At 37.4% G+C, this 22,197-nt stretch overlaps 1 protein-coding gene and 1 long non-coding RNA gene across 5 annotated transcripts in view; one reads left to right on the top strand and one right to left on the bottom strand.

Annotated features, from left to right (window-relative positions):
* Window positions 1–323: 323 nt before the first annotated feature.
* LOC134211294 (nucleolar protein dao-5-like) overlaps window positions 324–22,197 on the top strand; it is a 183,347-nt gene continuing 161,473 nt past the window's right edge. Inside the window, exons 1-2 of one of the 4 annotated variants that reach the window (XM_062688015.1) lie at window positions 324–663; window positions 2,582–3,976. In XM_062688015.1, coding sequence (XP_062543999.1) covers window positions 562–663; window positions 2,582–3,976 — 1,497 coding nt within the window. In that variant the 5' untranslated portion in view covers window positions 324–561. The remainder of the gene's footprint in view (window positions 664–2,581; window positions 3,977–22,197) is intronic. The other 3 variants (XM_062688016.1, XM_062688019.1, XM_062688017.1) reach the window with 3 other exon arrangements.
* Window positions 9,762–10,524, bottom strand: LOC134211295 (uncharacterized). The gene is made up of 2 exons (XR_009978994.1): window positions 10,187–10,524; window positions 9,762–10,076 (listed from the first exon to the last, which is right to left on the bottom strand). It is a non-coding gene; the product is annotated as an uncharacterized LOC134211295 (long non-coding RNA).

The following is a 22,197-nucleotide window of genomic DNA, read 5'->3' as shown; positions in this document are numbered from 1 at the left end:
TAGCCAGCCACCTGGCACGACGTCATGTTTTTGCAGCCAACATCTCAAAGTAAAATTTATGGTAGTATTTGTGTTGCTTACCAACATCTGATTTGATTCCGTTTGGGATCCAGAAATGTCAGTGGGGACCAGTCACACAATGTTGGCTGCAAAACAAGCCCATTGTGCGAGATATGGATGACACCCACCTGATATTAGCAAAGATTTTCCTCTGAGTGCATACGAAAAAAAAATTGACATCTCTGGAAGAGATGTAAGCTGATATCCAGCGAGCGGGATTTATATTTACCTCCAGCTACCAACTGAAAAAACAAAAGTCTCTCGCAGTCGCAGTTTTCATAAACGCGTGTTTGTAAAATTCCTTTGTAGTCGTCTCTCGGTGCTTCAAAAACGTGGTCGGAAAGTGAAAAGAAGTTTGTAAATAAACCCAATAAACCGTACACACGCTGTTCGGTGAGCTCTCCCGCACAGAGCGATTCTGTATCGATTTGCCGTGTGAAGTAAGTATTCGTGTGTAGTGGCAATTTTCGTGAGCAGTCTCGTTCTTTTCACACGACAAAAATGGCTGCTTCCAGTGAGACTATACTGCAGGCGCTTCTTTTAGATTATCTTTCCCGGAAAGATAAAACCTTAGCGGAAGTGTATCAGAAGAAATTCAAATCGGTAAGTACAGTTCTTTGCAGGACATGTGAATTTATTACGATCGGTTATGTATTTTTCGCTTTTTTATCGGAAAATGTTGGAAGCCGAGTTCGGCTTTCAACACGTGTTTTTGTTGCGACGCATTTTAAGTCTGATATCCGGAGAGGTTCAAGGTTTCCAATTAGTTTTACTTGGTAACATTATTTTATGTTTTCAAATGAATAAAACTTATAATGTTTAGATTTGGACAGTTTGTGGTACAATTTTATACCAAAAAACATGAGAGACAAAATAATTCACCTCCCAAGCCGTGGAACACTCCGTGGGTCCTTGAGAAAATAAAGTACAAATTTCCACAATTATTATGACTTCCTTGTACAGTGTAAACTAAAAAGTTGTACCCAATAAAAATTACAATTACAATTATGTCAGTACATAGCTTCAATATATACGTTTATGCTTTCTTTTACAAAAGCAGTGAATGTGATACGTAAAATTTTATTCCGACAGAAGGTCACTCCCAGAAATTAAAAATCTGCTCATAAAACATTTTCCGCCGGATCTTGGCCCCCATGTATGTATGTATGTATAAATGGGTCGCATTTTTTTAAATTTTCCGTGTCAAAATTCCGCCAATCCCGCCCCTTTGAAAATTCGCGAACAAGTTTCCAGAGGTGTGAGGCTACCTCCCACTACAGGTATCTTTTTCGCGGAGTTTGTTTCCATCTACAAGATTTTGACACGATGATCAAAACAGGTGGAGATTTTTCACGTGGTGTGAGGTTACGCATATACTGCCGGTGGACGCATAATTGTTCCATGTTTGCTGGGATTCCGTAAAAACATGGAACAATTGAGCATCCATTGGCAGTATGGAGCACCTCCGTTCCATTTTCCATCCCACTAACAAATCCATCTTAGCGGTTTTCTTGTCGCCTTTCTCGCTCTTATACTAAGTACACGTTAAGGGTAGAGGATCACTAAAAAACTAGGTGTGTGTTCTACGCTTGCAAGGTTTTGTAAAGGACATGCTCATCAGATTTGCTCGATTCCGGGCACGATACGATTATATGCATAGGATATGTCAGAGAGGGCAAAGTAGTTGATAATTTTTTACCATTTTGTAGAAAATGAATGCCAACACATTCAATTTTCTTTCTTCACATTAACACGATATTTATTATCATAAATGGCGTAAACTGAATAGGCTATTAGGGAAGAAGAGCAGCATTGTGGACCACAGGGGGTCTACTGTTAGACACATTTAGTCAGACATTAAAACTGTTTGTCGTGCCAGGAAGATATAAAAATTGTAACTAAATACTCGCGAAGTTATTATGTTGATAATTTCCTCGCCCAATTCTAGCAGCCAGGGCAAAATATCACTACTGGGGCGGGATTATTGATCATTATATCCTACTCTGGATAAAAGAGCCAAGGTAGAGTAGGTAGATTGTTATCACTTTAAAGTTGGTATTTGTCATTCTCTCAATTATTCCAACCTTCTTCGAGTCGACTTGCCGTTTTTTTGGTCAGCCTTATTTAAGTCGCTCAAAACAGTTTTGAAAAAGCTGTTGGTTTGAGTGGAAATATAAAAAAAATATTGGCGTTAATTAAGAACAGAACCTGCAACACACTCGAAAACAACTTCGTAACTTAGAGCTGAGTGATTTGAATATCAAATACTTCGTGCTCGTGTATTTTTCTTATGTTCCGTACATACAATTCCAGTAAGGAGATGTTCAGGAGTGTTTTGAAAGAAAAAAATAAGTTTTCATAGCACTTAGTAATTCTCCAAAAAGAACTGAGATAATTGCTTACTTAATTTGCCCATAAATGGGCATATTGAGGCACGATGATCTCTAACAGTAAAATTTCTCAAATTTAAACCTTACATTGAACAATGAATGCAAACATATTTATATTTTTTTTCTTGCAGCCCGTTATTGGAAAAGGATCACCACGCTTGGAAGATGTTGTAAAACTGTACCAGACTACAGGAACCAAGAAAATCGCGATTGCGAAACCAGCAGCAGAATCCAGTTCTGAAGATTCCTCAGAAGAAGAGGAAGAACAGACACCGAAAAAGCCAGCTGTGAATGGAAAACCAGTAGCAAATGGTAAAGCTGCAGCCAATGGCGTCAAAAAGGATTCATCTAGCTCCGAGGACAGTTCTGAAGAGGAAAAACCTGTTCTAAAGAAGGCCCCTGTAAAAGCTACGCCGGCCAAAACGCCAGCTAAGGGCCCGGTGAAAGCCGCAAAAAAAGCATCAAGCAGTGAAGATTCCTCCTCCGAAGAAGAACAGAAAGCTCCTGCCAAAACTCCGGTAAAACCACAGGCCAAAACCCCTGCAAAGACACCAGTAAAACCCACGCCGGCTGCGACTAAGAAATCGAGCAGCGAAGATTCCTCGTCAGAGGAAGAAGCAACAGCTCCCGTCAAGACTCCAGTAAAAGCTACCCCAGCAAAGGCGGTACCAGCGAAGAAAACTCCAGCCACGAAGAAACAGGCATCTTCAAGTGAAGATAGTTCTTCTGAAGAAGAGGAAGCAATTAAAACCCCAGCAAAGCCACCAGTCAAACTTCCCGGTAAGGGAACGCCGGCTCCTATTGCTAAGAAGGCGGAAACGAGCGACAGCGAGTCGGACTCCGATGAATCAGTGGAAGCAAAGCCAGCAACAAAGACAGTTCCGGCTAAAAGTACCCCTGCTGCAAAAAAAGCTCCAGTGCGCAAAGAAGAATCATCTGATAGCAGTTCAGAGGAGGATGAAGAGGAATCCAAACCAGCTGTTGTAAAGAAATCGGCTCCAGTAAAAGCGGCCGTGGCTGGAAAGAAAGCTGACTCATCGGACGATTCGAGCTCTGAAGAAGAAGCACCAGCGGTGAAACCACTTGTCACCAAAAAGTCGGTTACAGCTGTAGCGAAAAAGCAAGAATCAAGTGATGATTCGTCTTCAGAGGAGGAGGAAGCTCCTAAAAAGCTTGTTGCAACCCCCGCTGGGAAACGATCAGCTCCAGCCAAGAAGGATGAATCATCGAGTGAAGATTCAAGCGAAGAGGAGGACAAACCACCGGCAAAGAAACCAGCTGTGGCAGTGAAGCCCGCCCAGAAGAAGCCGAAAGAATCATCCAGTGAAGAAGATTCCGATGAGGAACCGGAGGAGAAACCAGCTGCTAAGAAAACAGCCGTTGCGAAGCCAGCCAAGAGAAAGGCAAATGAAGATGAGGACGAAGAAGATGAGGAAGACGATGCTGAAGAGGAAGAGCAGCAGCCACCTGCAAAGAAAGCCAATTACAGCAACTTCGTCAAAGCCGGTGAAGGAAATCGGAATAAGGTATGTGCAAATTTTATTACTTCGGAAAGGAACCGACTGCATAAATTCCTAATTCTGTTAATGGTAGCATGGGGCCAGGTTGTCTATAAATCATAATCCGCGTTACTAAGCCTCAAGTTCATGAAATATCGTCATAGTCGTAAACTTCAAAATTGAGACAAATCAGCCAAATCATATGACATGACATAAGCCCAGTTAACAAATGCCGCTTTATAACTGGGCAGCAGGGATTGAACTTATCATTTAGTATTTAATCCAGAGGCGGAATTCCGAAAAGTCTTGTTTGGCGGACTTTTAGCGCTATTTCCCCTCTATAACTTTGTCCAAGGGTACATTGCTCTATGTCTAATATTTTACATCGTTAAACGCTAATATCACTTAATATACTAAATGTTAATAAGTGTTATTATAATTTGGTATGTTAAACGTTGTAGAGAAGAAATAGCGCTAGAAGTCGTCATACAACACTTTTCGGAATTCCCCCTCTGGAATGAGTTATTTGCTTTTCAACTAAGTTAACCCAGTTTTTATTAATTTTTTATTTACGTGATTTTTTATACCGTGGAGGTACCATATTCTGCGCATTTAAGAAAATTTTGAAACAAAATCGTTGTTATCGAGAAACTATAATGATTTATTAATACCTTTATGTAGTAGTTGTGCAACTATAATCCACGGAAGACTATGAATCTTTAAAATTTTGATTAAATTGACAAAGAACATATATTATTAATCGATTTGTGAATTGCCATATGGTTCCTAATTCTGCGCACGTATTTTGAAATGTTCCATATTCTGCGCACAATAAAACAAAACTCAGTTTGAGTATTTTTTTTGTCTTATGAAATGGTTTTGAACATTTATACAAATATTTCATTGCTTTTGCACGTTTTAGTACCATGTATATTTCCTAAAGTCTATCTGACTACAACGTTTTACCGTTCTCGTACTCAAGTAGACGAAAAAACGTCCGCTCCAAAACGAACTTATAACGAAATATAAGACCTGGCGAATTGGACCCAAACCCAATCGACTCAGCTGTGATGAATTGAGATAATGCCTGTGTGTGCGTGTATGTGCACAAAGATCTTATCTATTTTTCAAGTCCATTATCCGATTGCTCGCCATCACCACAAGTTGATTTCGACGATTTTCCGTTAGACAACTTTCCAGATCGGTTATTGTGTTCATGTCGATGGTCAAGTCACTGTTTTGCCTTGTTTATTAAAGTTCGCCATTGACGAAAAGGCAATTTTTTATTCCTATCAAATCCGATATTTATATGGAATTGAAATAAATGTAATCCAATGCGAATAATAAGACCAGTCCTACATAAATGCTAACGTTGCCCAAAGTGCTATTTTCTCAAATGTCGGAATGACAACCTAGGAAATCTTTGATGCGGATTTTTCAGGGAAAATTATTCGTGCTAGTAACGTGATATACACATTTAGATTAGAAAACTCGAAGTTTAAAAAACGCTCAGTGGAGCTGTGGTGCGTAAGGCCAAGTAGCAGATATCCCTTGTCTCTTGCCGGATAATCTATCTTCGCATTTTTTTTTTTGCTATTCTTGTTTTATTCAAGCATTTTGAAATATGTTTCCTTGCCAAAACAGTTGCTACGTTCAATTTGGGTTGACAAGCCAGGCTTATTGTACCTATCCATTCCACGCGCACAATTAGGAACAGAAAGTAAATTTTGTGCCATATTCTGCGCAACATAAAATGCTTTCCATAAGATAAATATTACACTCTGGAAGCCGATTTTCATCATATTGAAGCAACAAATAATCTGATTTGGAACTCCGCTTTGAAAAAATCTTTATTTTTTGCTCAAATTCGAGAAAAAATGTTTACGTGCGTTTTAGCGCTGCTGCTAATGGAGACCATTTTTCGACATTTTTGGATTTTACCGATTTTGTTTTTCTTCATATTTCCGTTATCAACGCTAAATTATTGCTTCATTATCTGCCCATAACAACAATAAATTGGCAACTTTTGGATGACATATAAGTAAATATAATGATAACATCTAAGAAAATTAAAAAAAACGTTTTAGTGTCAAAGTGCGCAGAATTAGGAGCCGCGCAGAATAAGGTACGCGCACGGTATAAATAAGTTCATCGCGGTATTTCCCAGTTAAAAATAAGCCTGGTTTAAAAGCGCCCAATTAGCGAAATGTTGCTGTATTTGTGAATGGATACTATCTGAATTTAACAGGGGGAGAAGGCGGAGCACTGAAGCCCTACCCCGACATCTAAAATTTTGATTTACAACTAATTGAAATGAAATTCAGAATTATTCGTCCTTTTCCTTCGAGAGAGGAAACCATCTCATAATCTTTCTTCTCTTCAGCTTCACCTTCTCTCGTCCTAACGAATAAATTGTCAGTCACTTCTTCTGTGCAAACAAAGAAGTATGTAAAGCATGTGGTACTGTAGACCGGAGGCTCCGCCGTAACGACAACTCGTGCCGAAGTCTGCAGCGAAGTCTGCTCTGCGTTGGTTGGTCATCTGACACGAATGCACCCATGGCGGTGTGAAGTGCAGGGATGCCAGAGGATATTTTCAAATGTCTTCACAGTCGAGTAAAAATGTCTTCAAATGTCTTCAATATCAAAATTATGATTATCAGTGAAAAAATTTCAAAATTCATTAGGTTTATAATTTCAATCATCTCCTTGTTTTATGTATCGTTTTTTAACACTCAAATTGTTAGAATTCAAAAGAATATTCTTTAAATCTTCATGAGTAAGGGCAATCACTTTCCCTTGGATTTTTAATCAGTCTTTAAATATAATTCCAACGGATTTTTCTAAATGAATTTCTTTGTGGAATTCTTCTGAATTTATTTTTAAAGAATTGCCTGTAGGGATTCGGAATATATATATATATATATATATATATATATATATATATATATATATATATATATATATATATATATATATATATATATATATATACCTGAAGAAGCGTCCACAAGATTTTTTGAAGAATTTTCCGGAAGAATTTCTGGAGAAACTTCAGAATAAATTCCTGATGAATTTTTCGGAGACTTCCTAATGGCACTTCTGAAGGAATTTCCGGAGGAATTGCTCACGGTGTATCTGGTAGAGCAACATTATTTTCAAAAAATCAGTATCGGTAAAACACCCACCAGATGAAAGCTTACACTTTCCTCTTTCATCTCATGATAAAATTAAAATGTTCTATCGGGGGGTCTAGAACATTTTTTTTTTTTGATTGGCTGTAATACGTATAATGAAAGACTATTGTGTGTACACCGTGTGCTGTTGGAACATCCAAAAGATTTTCTGAAGGAATTTCCAGATAAATTTCTGGAGGAGCTTCCGGGTGAAAAGCTAATGGAAATGCAGAGGAATTACAGGAGGAATTCCTGAGGGATTTTCTGAAGGATTTTCAGGAAGAATTCCTGGAGGGTTTTCCTGAGCAATTACTGAAAGAGTTTGCAGTGTAGTTCCTGAAGAAATTTCTGAAGAAACTTCCGAAGGAACTTCTGGATAACTTTTTGGAGGAACTTCCTGAGGTATTGCTGCAGGAATTTCCGAAAGAATTCCTGGAGGAAATAACAGAGAAATTCCAGAGGTATTATTGGAGAATCTTTCGGCAACATTCTTGGAACATCATCAAGAGGAATTCCTGGAGAAACTTCCGAAGGGATTCTTGATGATTGGAAAGGATTCTTGGGAAATTCCGAACGAATGCCTGCAGGAGCTTCGAGAGGAATTCCTGGAAGAACTACTGGAGAATGTCGTGAAAGAAACAAACTAAGGAATTTCTGAAGGAATTCTTGAAGGATCCTACGGAGAAATTTCTGGACGAACTTATGGAGGAGTTCCTAGATGTACTTTAAAAGAAAATTCTGGAGAAATTTTCTTAAAAATCTGAGGGAATTGGTGGACGAATTCCTGGAGGAACTTCAATGGGAATTTCAAAAATAATTCCAGAGATGGATTTACTGGAGAAATTCATAGAGGGATTCCCAGTTAAACTACTGGAAGAGTGCCCAAAGATATTTTTTGAAAAAATACCAAAGGAATTCAAGGAAGAATTCAACAAGAAAGTGTAACAAGTTTCTTCAATAAAAACCCTGGCGGATTTGTTTATGAAACTCCTCTATTTTTTTTCAAAATATTTTCCTGTATAAATTGAAAATAATTATTTAAAACCAGAACAATTTCAATTTCTTGTCGACATTCGTAAGAATTTTCCATGGAAACTAAAGAAAATTTTCTGAGAAAATTGAAAATAATTTCCTGTGGAAATTTTGAACTTTCCGTAAATTGTGGTACATGGAAAATCCGAAGAGACATCCCAAAAATTTCCAATACAAATCCAGAGTACATCCCACGAGAATTCAAGACAAATTTCTTGTGGAAATGAAAATGATTTTTTTGTGGGAGTTCAGATGATTTTCCCGCAAGAACTTAGAAATTTGCTTGTGGAAATAAAGATGAATTTTCTGTTTCAATTTTGGGGGAATCCCTTTATTTGGCCATACTGAAATTGTTATAAATTTCCAAGATAATTTAAGAAGAATTTTCAATTCCAATTCTCTTGAATTTTCATGAAAAATTCTTCAAAATGTTCATGGTTAATTCTCCTTATTTTACACGAATTAATTTTTTAAAACGAATTTTCACTGAAAATTATTTCTAAAATCAACGGAAAATTCATCGAGTTCTTCAAAATTTATTCTCATTCTCGACGGGTATTTTGGAAATACCGAAAAGATCAGATGAATTATAAAGAAATTTTAAAAAATTGGTTTCGACCAAAAAAGTCATAATAGAATTCTATTTTTTTATGCCGTTTGAAATAAATTAGATCGGTCATTACGTTCTGATACAATGATCGAAATACCTTTTAGCCAAACACTTTGAAAACGGCATTCTACCAAGGGAAATTTAAACGAATGCTGCCATCGGGAATTTTTAACCAGCACATAACTAAAAATGTCAACCAGCTAGTGTAAATGTGTTTTACGTTTGAAATTTTAAGCCCGAAACATTATTCTATTATGTATAACTTTGTAATATTTTTATTTTTTTCATTTAAAAGTCGCAAAATTTATAAGTTAGTAATCAAATTATATTTTGTATTAGCTGGCTTATTGATTGTCTTTAAGTATCTTTAAATAAGAGGGTTAGTCTTCAAATATTTTGAAAAGTCTTCAAAATGTCTTCATGAAATAAATGTCTTCACAGAGATTCAAAAGTCTTCAAATTGAAGACATGTCTTCAAATCTAGCATCCCTGGTGAAGTGTCTCTAATAAACAAACAACCAAACAAAACCTACCCCGACATGTGCGACATCTGGATTTGGTTCTAAAATGTAAAAACAGTGGTAGGGTAAGTCGCCAAATGTTGAACGGCTAATTTCTTCGCCTATTGTTGAACGCACGTGCATTTCTTATGGGCGTTCAACAATAGGCAAAAATTTTAGCCGTTCAACATTTGGCGGTTTCCCCTAATTCTCTACCACCTTTTTGTTATGGCAGGCAATTTTTATGCACGGACATCTTCAAGTACCCATTAATGGGTATTTTCGTACCCATTTCGAAGAAAAGCGGCATAACTCATTTAATGAGTAAACTCGATTTACTCATTAATGGGTACGCTCGCGAAACTTCAGAAAAAGGGTAAATTTTACTCCAACTTTTTATTGATAAAATGGGTAGAAAAGTCCCATTAAAATGCTTCATTTTTATTTGAGGTTATGTATCAAATGCAATAAAAACGAATGAATACATTTAAACAAAACATTAAACATAAAATTTATTCATTTCCATTAATAAACAATCATATAATACATGATAATGATCGAGACTTTGCACGAAACAAATTTTGCACTATCGCTAACATTATGAATTTTCTCCGGTGGATCAATTTGCCGATGCCCGTCGAAATTCATTCCTCTGCCGAAGCAACAAGTGGAGAATCATCAGGATGGAGCTTTTGCACAGTGTCTCATCCTGCAGACGCTCATAGGCAGGCGATGTATAGACACGGCACAACAGATGCACTTGAACAGGATCACCATCATCCGAAATCTCCAGCAGCTTCATATTGGTTTCTGAAAAAAGAAAAACGATTGGATGTCAGTGGATTTATGCGCATTTCGGTTAAATTTGGTATCCAAAGCACAGAGAATCCAAACCCGCGTATGAATTTGAATAAACTTACCTTGTATTATTTAAACACTAACGGAGAATTTAATATTATGTTGGTCAAAACAATTAAACGCATCCAAACGGAGCGAAAATGGCGTTAATATGACACCAAAACGAGGCGTATAATCTACCCATTATTATCAAGAAACGAGGAACTTCTGCATGAGGATTAAATACCCATTATTTGTATTTGTAAAAATACCCATTGTTTGACATTTCAATATTGAAACGAATAATGGGTACATGAAACCCAATTAATGGGTACTTGAAAATGTCCGTGTGCACACTTTTGTTTTCGATATTTTATCAAAATTAAACACTCAGTCATGCAGCTATTTAACGATCTGGTATGCTTGAGATACCTGCTTGAATACACGAATTTGGACACGAAAAAGAATTTATTTGCAGTAACTAACCGAATATAAATAAGGGAACAGACGGCTTTGGCAGGTTTTGTTCTATTATTGGCAGGGGGGTTTTTGTCGACCAAATTTTATGAAATTTGGCCACAATATTCTTTGATATGCAAAGAATGTTTAGGCCAAATTTGAGCAAAATCAGTCATAAAGAACCCCCCTGACAATAATAGAACAAAACCTGCCAAAGCCGTCATTTCCCCTATGTGCGCATTAACGATTGCGCCCTAACACCGGTTCTAAGCTTTGATGCAGAGTACACGAGCTTTGTTCGCCAGTGACAGGCGTATGAGACCCTTGGAATTTAAGGTCTGCATTTAACGCGAAATATTCATTGCCTTCAAGTATAACAGTTCCATATTGATATAGATTACATATAAATATGAGACAAGTCAAGCTTGTGGCAGCAGTTCGAGTGGAGTGCAAAAACGTATCGATTTTAAACATTTCTCGGGTATTTTTAAAAACGGCGTGTGTCGCAAATTGTAAACAAACCCGTTTTCAACAGCATATCTCTTATATATAAAAATGAAATGGTCTGTGTTCGTATCCGCATAACTCGAAAACGGCTGGATGGATTTTTTTCATTTTTTCAGCAGAAACATTCGTCGTAGTTTCCAACGGGTTTATATGATATTTCCTAATGCGAAAATTACGAGTAAAGTTGAGGAAATAATGAAAAACTAAAATTGTGATTTCTATGCGAACTTTGCATGGGCAGTTTGGAACGCACATTCAGGGCTGACAATCGTCATCGTCATAGCACGAAATGCCACAGTAGCGACGAGTTGCATTGTCTTCATTGCTACTCTACACATCGTCAATGACGCGCACGACGTTAGCTTTCGTCGTGTAACCAAATCGTCCTGACGACATCGAAGAACGAAGACTTCATACCGTTATTCTTCGCCGCAGCTGCCATGCGAAGATTTTTACTAATTTTTGTAATAATGAATTTGGAGCAACGTATGAAAGCGTTATGAATGTTATCGATACATTTATGTTACCAAATTTCCTACTATTTGTTTAACTACTATTTGTAAAATGTATGCAGAAACATCCAAAAACAGTAATTTGCAGCTGGACTACACAACTTACCATGAAGAACTATGATACTCATTCAGATCTTGGAGAATTTAATACAGAATGTTATGCAGAAAACCGCGAGAAGATTCGAGTTTGCTCGGCTAAGTTATTAGCATTTCTCTGCAGTGGGGTTTGAGCAGATTTCGTTTCTTTTACCTTTGAAAAGAAATAAATTCACCCCTACAACACTCCAGTAAAATGCTAATATCTTTGCGTAATAAACTCTAATCTTCTCGCGGTTTTCAGCATAACATTCTGTATTTTATTTTACAAGAACTGAATGAGTATCATGCAAATCTGAATTTATCATAAAACTTTTTTTTCCTAAAACCGGTCTCTATGGGGCAATATGGGCATACCTGCACAGAGCAAGATATCAGGCCTTAAAATGCGAACAAGTTCAAATTTCAGTAGTCAAATACAAGAATATTATCATATATGTAAGATTCATTACGGAAAAATTACAACAGCGCATTACTGCGATTGAAACAGAAAAAATGATCATTGACCAATTGAAATGTGGCTGTTCAAACGGTGAAGAGTGGCAAATCGGTTCAGTTTTTTAATTTTATTTGGTATGGAATACTCACAACTGTTATAAGAATATCATATTCTTCCATATTACGATACTTTTTTCGCCTAAATAAAGGTTTTGGATGGGTGGCCCATACTGCCCCAAATGGTGGCTCATATTGCCCCGTATAGTCGGGAACACACATTGAAATCAATACATTTTAAAAAGTGCATTCCAACAATTTCCAAACGCATTTTTCGTCATTCATCGACGTAATATGAAAGGTAACATTCTCTAGTATAAGTCAAATACATTTAAACCATGTTCTTTTGAGTTTTTCGGCGCTTTTCGGAACGATTTCCTTAGGTGATCCATATTGCCCCGATCACCCCTACGTTGTTTTTCTGCAGCAAAATGTTGTTACGTCGTGTTGAAAGTGTTGCAATTTTTTTATCGCTTGTGCGTGAAACGTTTCAACTTGACGCAACAATTCGACGTACGGAGCAGCGTAACATTTCGACGAAAGTAGCATGACCTCGGTCATGCTGACTTATCAAAACGACGTAGGAGAAGTGCACTGGTTTTGGCCAACTTACTGCCTAATTTGGCCAACCCTGAAAAATACATATTTTGCCAAAATAAGCGACCAGATGAACGCAGCGTCGAAGCATGAGGGATATATCTCTTGTTGGACCTAATAAAACCCTGGCAAATCGCTTTATTTTTGACGGTATTCGCCAAATTGGCCAAATTAGGAACATGGCCAAAACCGGGACAATTCCCCTATGTGATTTATCTGTTGCAGAACGTTGTAACTAGAAATACTAGAATATCAAAATCAAATCAAAATAACTGAAATGTTTACACGCAGTGCAGATTTCAGAGTCAGTGACGATGAACCTTCTCATAATGTATCGTTTAGGTGAATTCAATTGCAATAAAAATGTTTAGTTTCTAAATAGGAATAAAATAAAATCTGAAAACTTCCAAGCCCATTTTCTCAGCTTGATCAAAATGTTACACACGCCGAATGGAAAAAGTACCCGAGATTAGCTCAAAATCATGTAAAATTTTTATCAGTAAGGGCAGCCTCAGCCTCCGATATCCCTATAAACATTTAGTATAAAATCACGATGTGTAACAGCATGGAGCATAAGAAAATTGGAGTCCCATTTTTTATTGGAGGCACAAATATCAAAAATATCAAGAACACCTCCAACAAGGCAATTAACAAACATGACAAATTGGTTTCTACTGATTACGAATTATCATTTTTTGTGGCTTTGAAGGCATGATGTTCTTCTTCTTCTTATTGGCATTACATCCCCACACTGGGACAGAGCCGCCTCGCAGCTTTAGTGTTCATTAAAGCACTTCCAGTATAAACTCAGGCGCGTCTTACCGCACGGCTAAGGAGGCATGATGTAGATTAGAAATGAAAATCAAACGGCTTTCACCTTAAAAACTCGAAAATTCAAAAATATCAATTACACATCCATTTCTTACTTTTTTGAAATTTATAATTTTAAACGTTTCAACTAAGCGGTTATGGATAGAATGTCATCCAGTTAAAAAAAATACTTCGTGTAGTTTATTGACGGAATACTCATCGGAAACATGTCGTGAGTGTAGAAAAATGATAATTAGTGTAAGATTTTCTCATTTCTCATTTTCTCATTTCAATACCTGATGTTTGCTCAAACGCCAATCAATAAACTCTTTCTTCTCTTTGGTATTGTTATTTCAGATGTATCGATTTTAATAATATCAGGAATCGTTCAGGAGTGCTTTGTGAATAAAAAATTTTCTTAGCACTTGACAACTTTCCCAGAGTAAAATACGAAGCAGATGTTAGTTTGATGTAATCTACGTGATGATTATGTTGAGAACATTAGCTTCGAACAAGAGAAAAATGGCGGTACCCCGTTTGGCATAATGCCATATGGCATAATGCCGTTTGGCATAACGCCGTTTGGCATAATGGCCATTTGGCATAATTTGTATGCGGTGTCAAATTGAGGGCCGTTTGGCATAATGGTCATTTGGCATAAGGGCCATTTGGCATAATTTGCATGCGGTGTCAAATTGAGGGCCGTTTGGCATAATATCCATTTGGCATAATTTGCATACTGTTCCAAATTAATTGCCCAGGAATCTACTTACCATCATCGGAGGTGAATTACTCCGATGATGCTAAGTAGACTTTAGAGCTCTACAGATTATACGACAATTTGCGGTACAACATTCCGCGGTAATCCATTTCTTAATGTACCACATCGCGATCATTACCATTGCGCAATATTCCATTCTGCGTTTTGTATCATTCCGCAGTTAGAATTATTTTGCAGTGAATCGTTTTGCTGCCAATATCCGAGCAAATTCGAGTATTCAAAGAAGGCAAAATAACACATTTGGCCTTATACCGGGCAAATGCGAGCAGTTAAAGAAGGCAAAATAACACATTTTACATACAGTCAAACCTCCATGAGTCGATAATAAAGGGACCATCGGCTTAGGGAAATATCGAGAAGTGGAATATAAAATCCATGAAAAGCTTCCCGAGCAACAAAAGTCAGGCAAAAATGGTTGCAGCAACTTGTTTGTGACCAAATCTGGTGACAGATTAATTGCAGTAATCTATGTGAAACATGTGCTGCTAGGGTTTTTCAAGGGACCATCGCAGAAAATAACATATTTTATAATATGGCATAACTTGCTTCCATTACTCGATAGAACATCAGAAGTCATAGAACATCATCTCTTGAAGGGTTCACTGTATATACCGCTGAAGATTATTCACTTTAACACCTTATCATTTCCATTTCCTATAATTTACCCTTCTTTGAAACGCGAGCAGTTCTTTGTTTATTTCAATGGAATTTTTGAACTGACCATTTCTTGAAAGCCTTGATAGCAAAACTTTTATTCACTTTTTCTGTAATTTACCCTTCTTTATTGCATATGAATTGTTGCAAACGGCAATTAATTTGAAACCGTATATAAATTATGCCAAACAACCCTCAATTTGACACCGCATACAAATTATGCCAAACGGCCCTTATGCCAAATGGTCATTATGCCAAATGGCCTTCAGTTTGACACAGCATACATATTATGCCAAATGGCCATTACGCCAAACGGCCCTTATGCCAAATGGCAATTATGCCAAACGGCGTTATGCCAAACGGAATTATGCCATACGGCATTATGCCAAACGGGGTACCGCCGAGAAAAATTGCAGTCGATGTTGACATAGGGTCACGGGTGGTATTCCCAATAGGATTCCATTCCCGGCACAGGCTCAAAAACCGAAGATAGAAACAATATTTTGCGAAAACTCCTACACTGAGGATACTGGTCGTAAGAACATCATACGTTTCTCTTTTGAAATTTCACCACAAGAAAATGTATTGATTTTCATACGATTCTCTAATGAAATGTATATCATACGACAATCTTATGAAATATTTTCAGTTCGTTCAAAAAAAGTGTAACCCGGTTTCGAACCATGGACGTCGTGATTAGGAGGCGTGCGTTTACACCACACGCCCACCGACGCTTCGAGAATCTGTCTCGTTAGATACCCAATAAAGAGTTAGAATTGATCGAAAAAAGATCCTGCGATTTTCATAGTTCAATTCGTATGAAACATTCTCATAAGTTTGGTCGTATGAAAATCTTACGGCCAGTATCCTCAGTGTACGTAATCGTGTGTGCTCACATTCACATAATAAAAACCTCATTAATAAAAACAATAAAAAAATGGTTTCTACTGGTTTAGGATTACTGCTTTTTTTAAACATTTGGCTCTGAAGGCATAAGGTTGATTTGAAATTGAGATCAAACGGGTTTCACCTTAAAATCTCGAAAACTCAAAAATATCAGGTACACTTCAATTTCTTACTTTTTTGAAATTTATAATTTTAAATGTTTCAACTAATCGGTTATGGATGGAATGTCATCCAGTTAAAAAAAAATACTTCGTGTAATTTATTAGCGGAACACTTACCGGAAACATATCGTGAGTGTATAAAGATGATAATATTGTAAGATTTTCTCATTTCTTTCTGAATTCAATACCTGATGTTTGCTCAAACGCCAATCAATAAACTTGTTCTTTTCTTTGGCATCGTTATTTTAGATGTATAAATTTTAATAATATCGGGAAACGTTCAGGAGTGCTTTGTGAATAATCAATTTTCTTAGCACTTAACAACTTTCCCAGAGTAAAATACGAAGCAGATGTTAGTTTGATGTAATCTACGTGATGATTATGTTGAGAACATTAGCTTCGAACAAGAGAAAAATTGCAGTCGATGTTGACATAGGGTCACGGATAGGATTCCATTCCCGGCACAGGCTCAAAAACCGAAGATAGAAACATTATTTTGCGAAAACTCCTACGTAATCGTGTGTGCTCACTAGAGATTTCACGAAGCAGCAAGATGAAATTTAACCTTAGGGACTGTTCACAATCAACGTAACACTGTTGGGTGTCATGCCGAGCGTTACGATTCATACATAACTTCCATACAACAATTCTTACAAGCGGGGAGGGTGTTTCGTAATTCGCGGCAAACTCCTAAGATGCAGTTGCAGCTTAAGATGGGTGTGCCGAAGCACAATAGCCTGCCGGGAATACCTGCCGAAAACCTATTTTAATTTCTATATATCTGAGTCCACTTTGATACAGTTATTTTTTATCATAAGGGCTTGAATGATTGCTTTACGTGAATAATGAGAATTAATCTACTATAAACTATTTGTATTGAATAGAAAGGAAAGAAATAGAGAAAAATCAAGCACTTGAAACCAAACCTATCAGGTTGTATTCTTTCAAATCTGGCTAAAATGTTAATATTCTCATTATGACTGTAAAGCAGTACCGCGATATTTACAACCGAGTTATCATGTGCTAATTTTCTCTGTTACTTTCCTTTCTTTTCATGTTGATATTGCTGTTGCAACCTGTGAAGGGTCCGCAAAATGGCAAAGGAGGTGAGCGAAAATCATTCGGTGGATTCAACAACAAGGGTGCCGCCTGGGAATGCGATAAATGCCAATTCTACAACGATTCAGATGTGCGGACGTGCGGCCAGTGCAAAGCATTCAATAAGAATGCGGACGATTCCAACGATTGGGAATGCACCTGCGGTTTTAAAAACTTTGCAAATCGGCATATGTGCTTCAAATGCAAAACGCCAAACCCAAATGGCAAACCTTTCGGGGGCGGTCGTAAAAGCTTTGGTGGTGGCGATGCTGGCGGCAAACAATTTTCAGAAGACTGGGACTGCCCCAGCTGTGGTGTGAGTAATTTCGCCAAACGCGGTACTTGTTTCAAGTGCTCTGCTGCAAATCCAAACGGATCGTTCGGTGACAATTGGGAATGTGCTGAATGCAACTTCTCAAACTTCCCTAGCAGATTCTCCTGCTTTAAGTGTAGGAAACCGAATCCCAATGGCGACGGCGATAGTGGTCGTAAGAGCTTCGGTGGCGGAAGAGGCGGACGAGGTGGTCGTGGAGGCGGCGGTGGTCGTGGAGGCGGTGGTGGCCGTGGAGGTGGCGGTGGTCGTGGAGGCGGTTTCCGAGGAGGTCGGGGAGGCGGCGGTAACAGAAGTTTTTCCGGAGATGATTCGGAAAAACAAAACAAGAAAATAACTTTCGACGAGTAGACGAGTAGGGCCTCCTAAGCTGCCTGTAACCGCATATAAGTCCCATATAGAAAACAGCAATACGAGAAAACGATTATTTAATATTGGAATCAATATTTGACTTAGTGTTAAATACTTATTGGACATATTTCATACAAGCGTGGTGCAAAAAAAAACTTTTACTATGCCTTGCATTACTAAAATAATGTTTGTTTGTGTTACCGAAAAATCCATAGGACCAGGATATGTGGTTACTTTGCCTGTTGAAAGGGAAAGTAATCGCATACCAGATCAACCACGTTGAATACTGTCAAAATCTTGAAATTCATTTCAAGAACTCGCGCGATGAAACTCTCGATAGTTTAATGTTTTCTTTCATTTTTTACAGTATTTCTATCAGTTACATTTAACTCATGTATCAATGAAATATATATTCAAAAAGTTGTGGGGGTCCGAGAATTTGATGAAATCCATTCGTTTTAAAGCGGCCCCAGTCTATAGTATTAAATTGTTTTAAAGTATCAATCTCGCTCTGTACGAAGGTGTCCGGGGACTGAAGCCTATCCATAATTCATTCAATACGGCAACCAAAAGTTTTTTTTATATTTATATTTATTCATGATAACAAAGCTTCGGAGATTTCGACGTGCTATTTTTTCGACACAAACTAGCTATACAAACATCTTCTTCTTCTTCTTATTGACATTACATCCCCACAATGGGACAGAGCCGCCTCGCAGCTTAGTGTTCATTAGGCACTTCCACAGTTATTGACTGCGAGGTTTCTAAGCCAGGTTACCATTTTTGCATTCGTATATCATGAGGCTAGCACGATGATACTTGTATGCCCAGGGAAGTCGAGATAATTTCCAATCCGAAAATTGCCTAGGCACCGGGAATCGAACCCAGCCACCCTCAGCATGGTCTTGCTTTGTAGCCGCGCGTCTTACCGCACGGCTAAGGAGGGCCCGACAAACATAAAGGCAATAATGTTTACGCAGTCGGATGAATCGTGTACGCGGCTGCGTTGTTAGATCATGTGACATAGTCCCTACGTATTTGCAAAAAGTTATGATAAATCAAATGTTTAGTTAGTTTATCTTGGCAAATGGTATCCAACGCGTTCCTGTGAAATTCAAACTCAATTTGCCAGATTTTAACAAAACTGCGCGCGGCGTACCCTTTTGGAAACGTAACGTCGCAGCAGCCCGTTATGAATAACATTACAGTGTTCCAGTATGAAGTGGAACGAAGCGTAATGTACTCACTTGGAACAATTACAACGACCGCGCTGTGTATTGCATCCTGAAAATCTGACAATATTTACTGCTAGACTTGATAACAATTCAATTGATTTTATTATCATACACTCGATTTTTCATAAAATCGTTTTTACGCGGTTTTTGAGATTTACGCGGTACATATCCTCCGCGTAAACATCGACTGCAGTTACATCTATTCTAAATGGACCTAAAATTAGTTTAATTCATTTAATAGTAACAACATAGGTATTACCATTAAATGAATATAAACTAATATTTAGTAATCATATAGGACAACAAATTATTTTCAAAGGTAAACAATACGTGGACACTGTTTGTAATTATTAAAAGCAGAAAATAAAATCATCTAAAAATAGAGTCATTTAAACTGCGTGTTTATGAAACCCATTATACGGTTAGTTTTACAATGGAACTCATATGCGGTTACTTTTAAGATTAGATAAATCGACTTGGTAGTTTTCGAAACCTTCAGAACAAATTGCCCAGTTTTATTTAATGGCACAACAATATGATCACTGCACATCAAAACTCAGAAATGAAGGAAATTCATATGAGACAGTTATGCGATTACAGGCGGTAAATGCAATCGGCGTTGTTATTCCAACATAGGTTTTTTATATTTTTTCGGTTTTTCTCAAAATATTATGTAGACATATATAAACTGAACGTACAGAGTAACGCATTTGATAAATTACACTCGCGTCAATACATTACATATTGCTATTGTAACATAAGTTCTCTTATGTAGAGAATGCTTCTTGATCCCATGAGTGAATATTCATCATTAATTCAGTGATAGTCGCATTCACCGTGTACAACTATACTATGTATAAGAACATAATAACAATATACAAAGCAACAAAAACAAAATGAAAATTTACTGTATTCTTTATGTGTTTTGAAGCATTGATTCCTTCGTCTCGAGTTTGGATTTTTTTTCATTAAAAGGTAACATGAGGAAAAGTTATACATAAATAGTAGGTTGAATTTATCATTTCATTATCATTTAGTACCTATTCAACTAATTGTGCTTATTCTGCGTTTCGTAGAAGGTGAGACGTTTCGAATGAAGTGACAATTGTCGACTCCTCCCATTTGAATTACACGGTCGTCTCATGTGACTGAATGTGCTATAAAAATACCTTGCATCTATGAAATAATAATATTTCGTGGCTCGCCCCCAACGTAACGTGTATAAATTGCTTTAAATTGGGTTTTATTTCCCACACTTCCAACAGCATTCATGCAAAGCTTCAAAGCGTTTATTTACCAAACTGCGGGCACTTAACTGCGAGTTGTATTTACCACACTGAGACGACTTCAACAGATGACATCAAGAAATTCTTCATTACCACTGAGGCATAAATTTTCTCTAAAACATGACTTTCATTATAATCTTCTATACACCCAGGTTTTTTTACACGGTTTGGTTTTAGTCGTTTAAGACCTTCAGCGTCAATGAAACAATGAGTTGACCCCACCAAAAAATTCACAAAAAATCAAAGAAAATTCAGGGGGTATTTAAAAAGTTGTGAAAGTTCGGGTTTACCGAGAAATTGATGAATTCCAACCGTGTAAAAAAAACCTGGGTGTATACATAAAAATGAATTTATGTCAGTCTGAACCTTATACGACTCCGAAACTACTGAACCGATCGGCGTAAAAATTTGCATGCAGAGGTTTTTGGGGCCGGGGAAAGTTCTTAAGATGGTTCGAGACCCCTTCCCCCTTATTGCACAGTGGGGCTCACATACAAATAAAACATCAATTTCTTTATAACTTGAAAATTAATCAGAAAATAAATCAGTTTTAGGCGAAACGAAGTTCGTTGGGTCTGCTAGTTATTGAATAAATCTAAGATAGCCTGCGGAATTCATTTTCAAGTTTCTTTCTGCCTTTCTCATACATCAAATTTGTACCGAAAGGCTATTGTTCACTCCAAAAGCGATCTTTTTATAGAAAGATCGTAGACTCATAGTGTTATATACCAATCGACTCAGCTCGACGAACTGAGCAAATGTCTGTCTGTCCGTGCGTGTGTGCACAAAAGATGAAATCACTGTTACCAACTTTCCGTATAGTAATAATCCTATACCGATTTTCTAGCATAAAGTTGTAAAAGTAAAACCCAGATCAATCCACCTAGCGTTGGTGGTGCCTTTCTCGCGCATTAAAAAATAAGAAAAACACATAAGAGAGGTCGAAATAGCACTTTCGGGGGATAGATTTTACTTTTTCCATCAATTCATATGCATTTGCGGTCATTTGAATACATTACTGCAATCTTTGAAAAATTTTCTTCGTTTTTAAATCGGGGGGTCCTTGGCAGAAAAACAATGTTTTTTCAATAACTTTGGAACGCAATGACCGATCGGGCCAATTTTCAGTAGGAAACAACTAGACCGCAATCCGCGTCGATTGCAACTTGTTGCGAGCAAATCTAATAATGGTAAGTACCGAAAGTGTGTCACATTTTGTACACACACACACACACACACACACACACACACACACACACACACACACACACACACACACATACATACACATACAGACATCACCTCATTTCGTCGAGCTGAGTCGATTGATATATAGCACTATGGGTCTCTGAGCCTTCTATCAAAAGTTCGGTTTTGAGTGATCCTATAGCCTTTACGTATAATTTGTATACGAGAAAGGCAAGAAAAAGGTGGTAAAGTCTTGTTGACCGTTCAAAAGTTTTACAGAACATGGTGAACCAAACCGAAAATGTTGGTGTCTTGGCTAAATGCGAGAAAGGCAGTACCACTATTAAGTGGTTCAATTTGGTTTTTAATCAATGGTAGAAATGTTGGAATTCCTGGGGTGCACGCTGGTTGTCATAATATTTTCAGTTTCTCGTACAATAAAAAAGTAACGAAAGCCTATCATTTCACTCCAAAAGCCTATCATTTCACTCCAAAGATGCTTTTTATAGAAGTGATTTGTTTATTTATTTGTTACGACATCAACAGACTCTGTGTGGCTCCAATGATGGTCTTAAAATATAAAGTACATTTAGAAATCACTATCAATCAAAAAAAAAAAAAGTCACA

This window comes from Armigeres subalbatus, chromosome 2, assembly GCF_024139115.2.
Source record: "Armigeres subalbatus isolate Guangzhou_Male chromosome 2, GZ_Asu_2, whole genome shotgun sequence".
Lineage (NCBI taxonomy): Eukaryota > Metazoa > Arthropoda > Insecta > Diptera > Culicidae > Armigeres > Armigeres subalbatus.
Note: the sequence above shows the minus strand (reverse complement) of the source record. Positions and strands in the feature narration are given on the sequence as shown.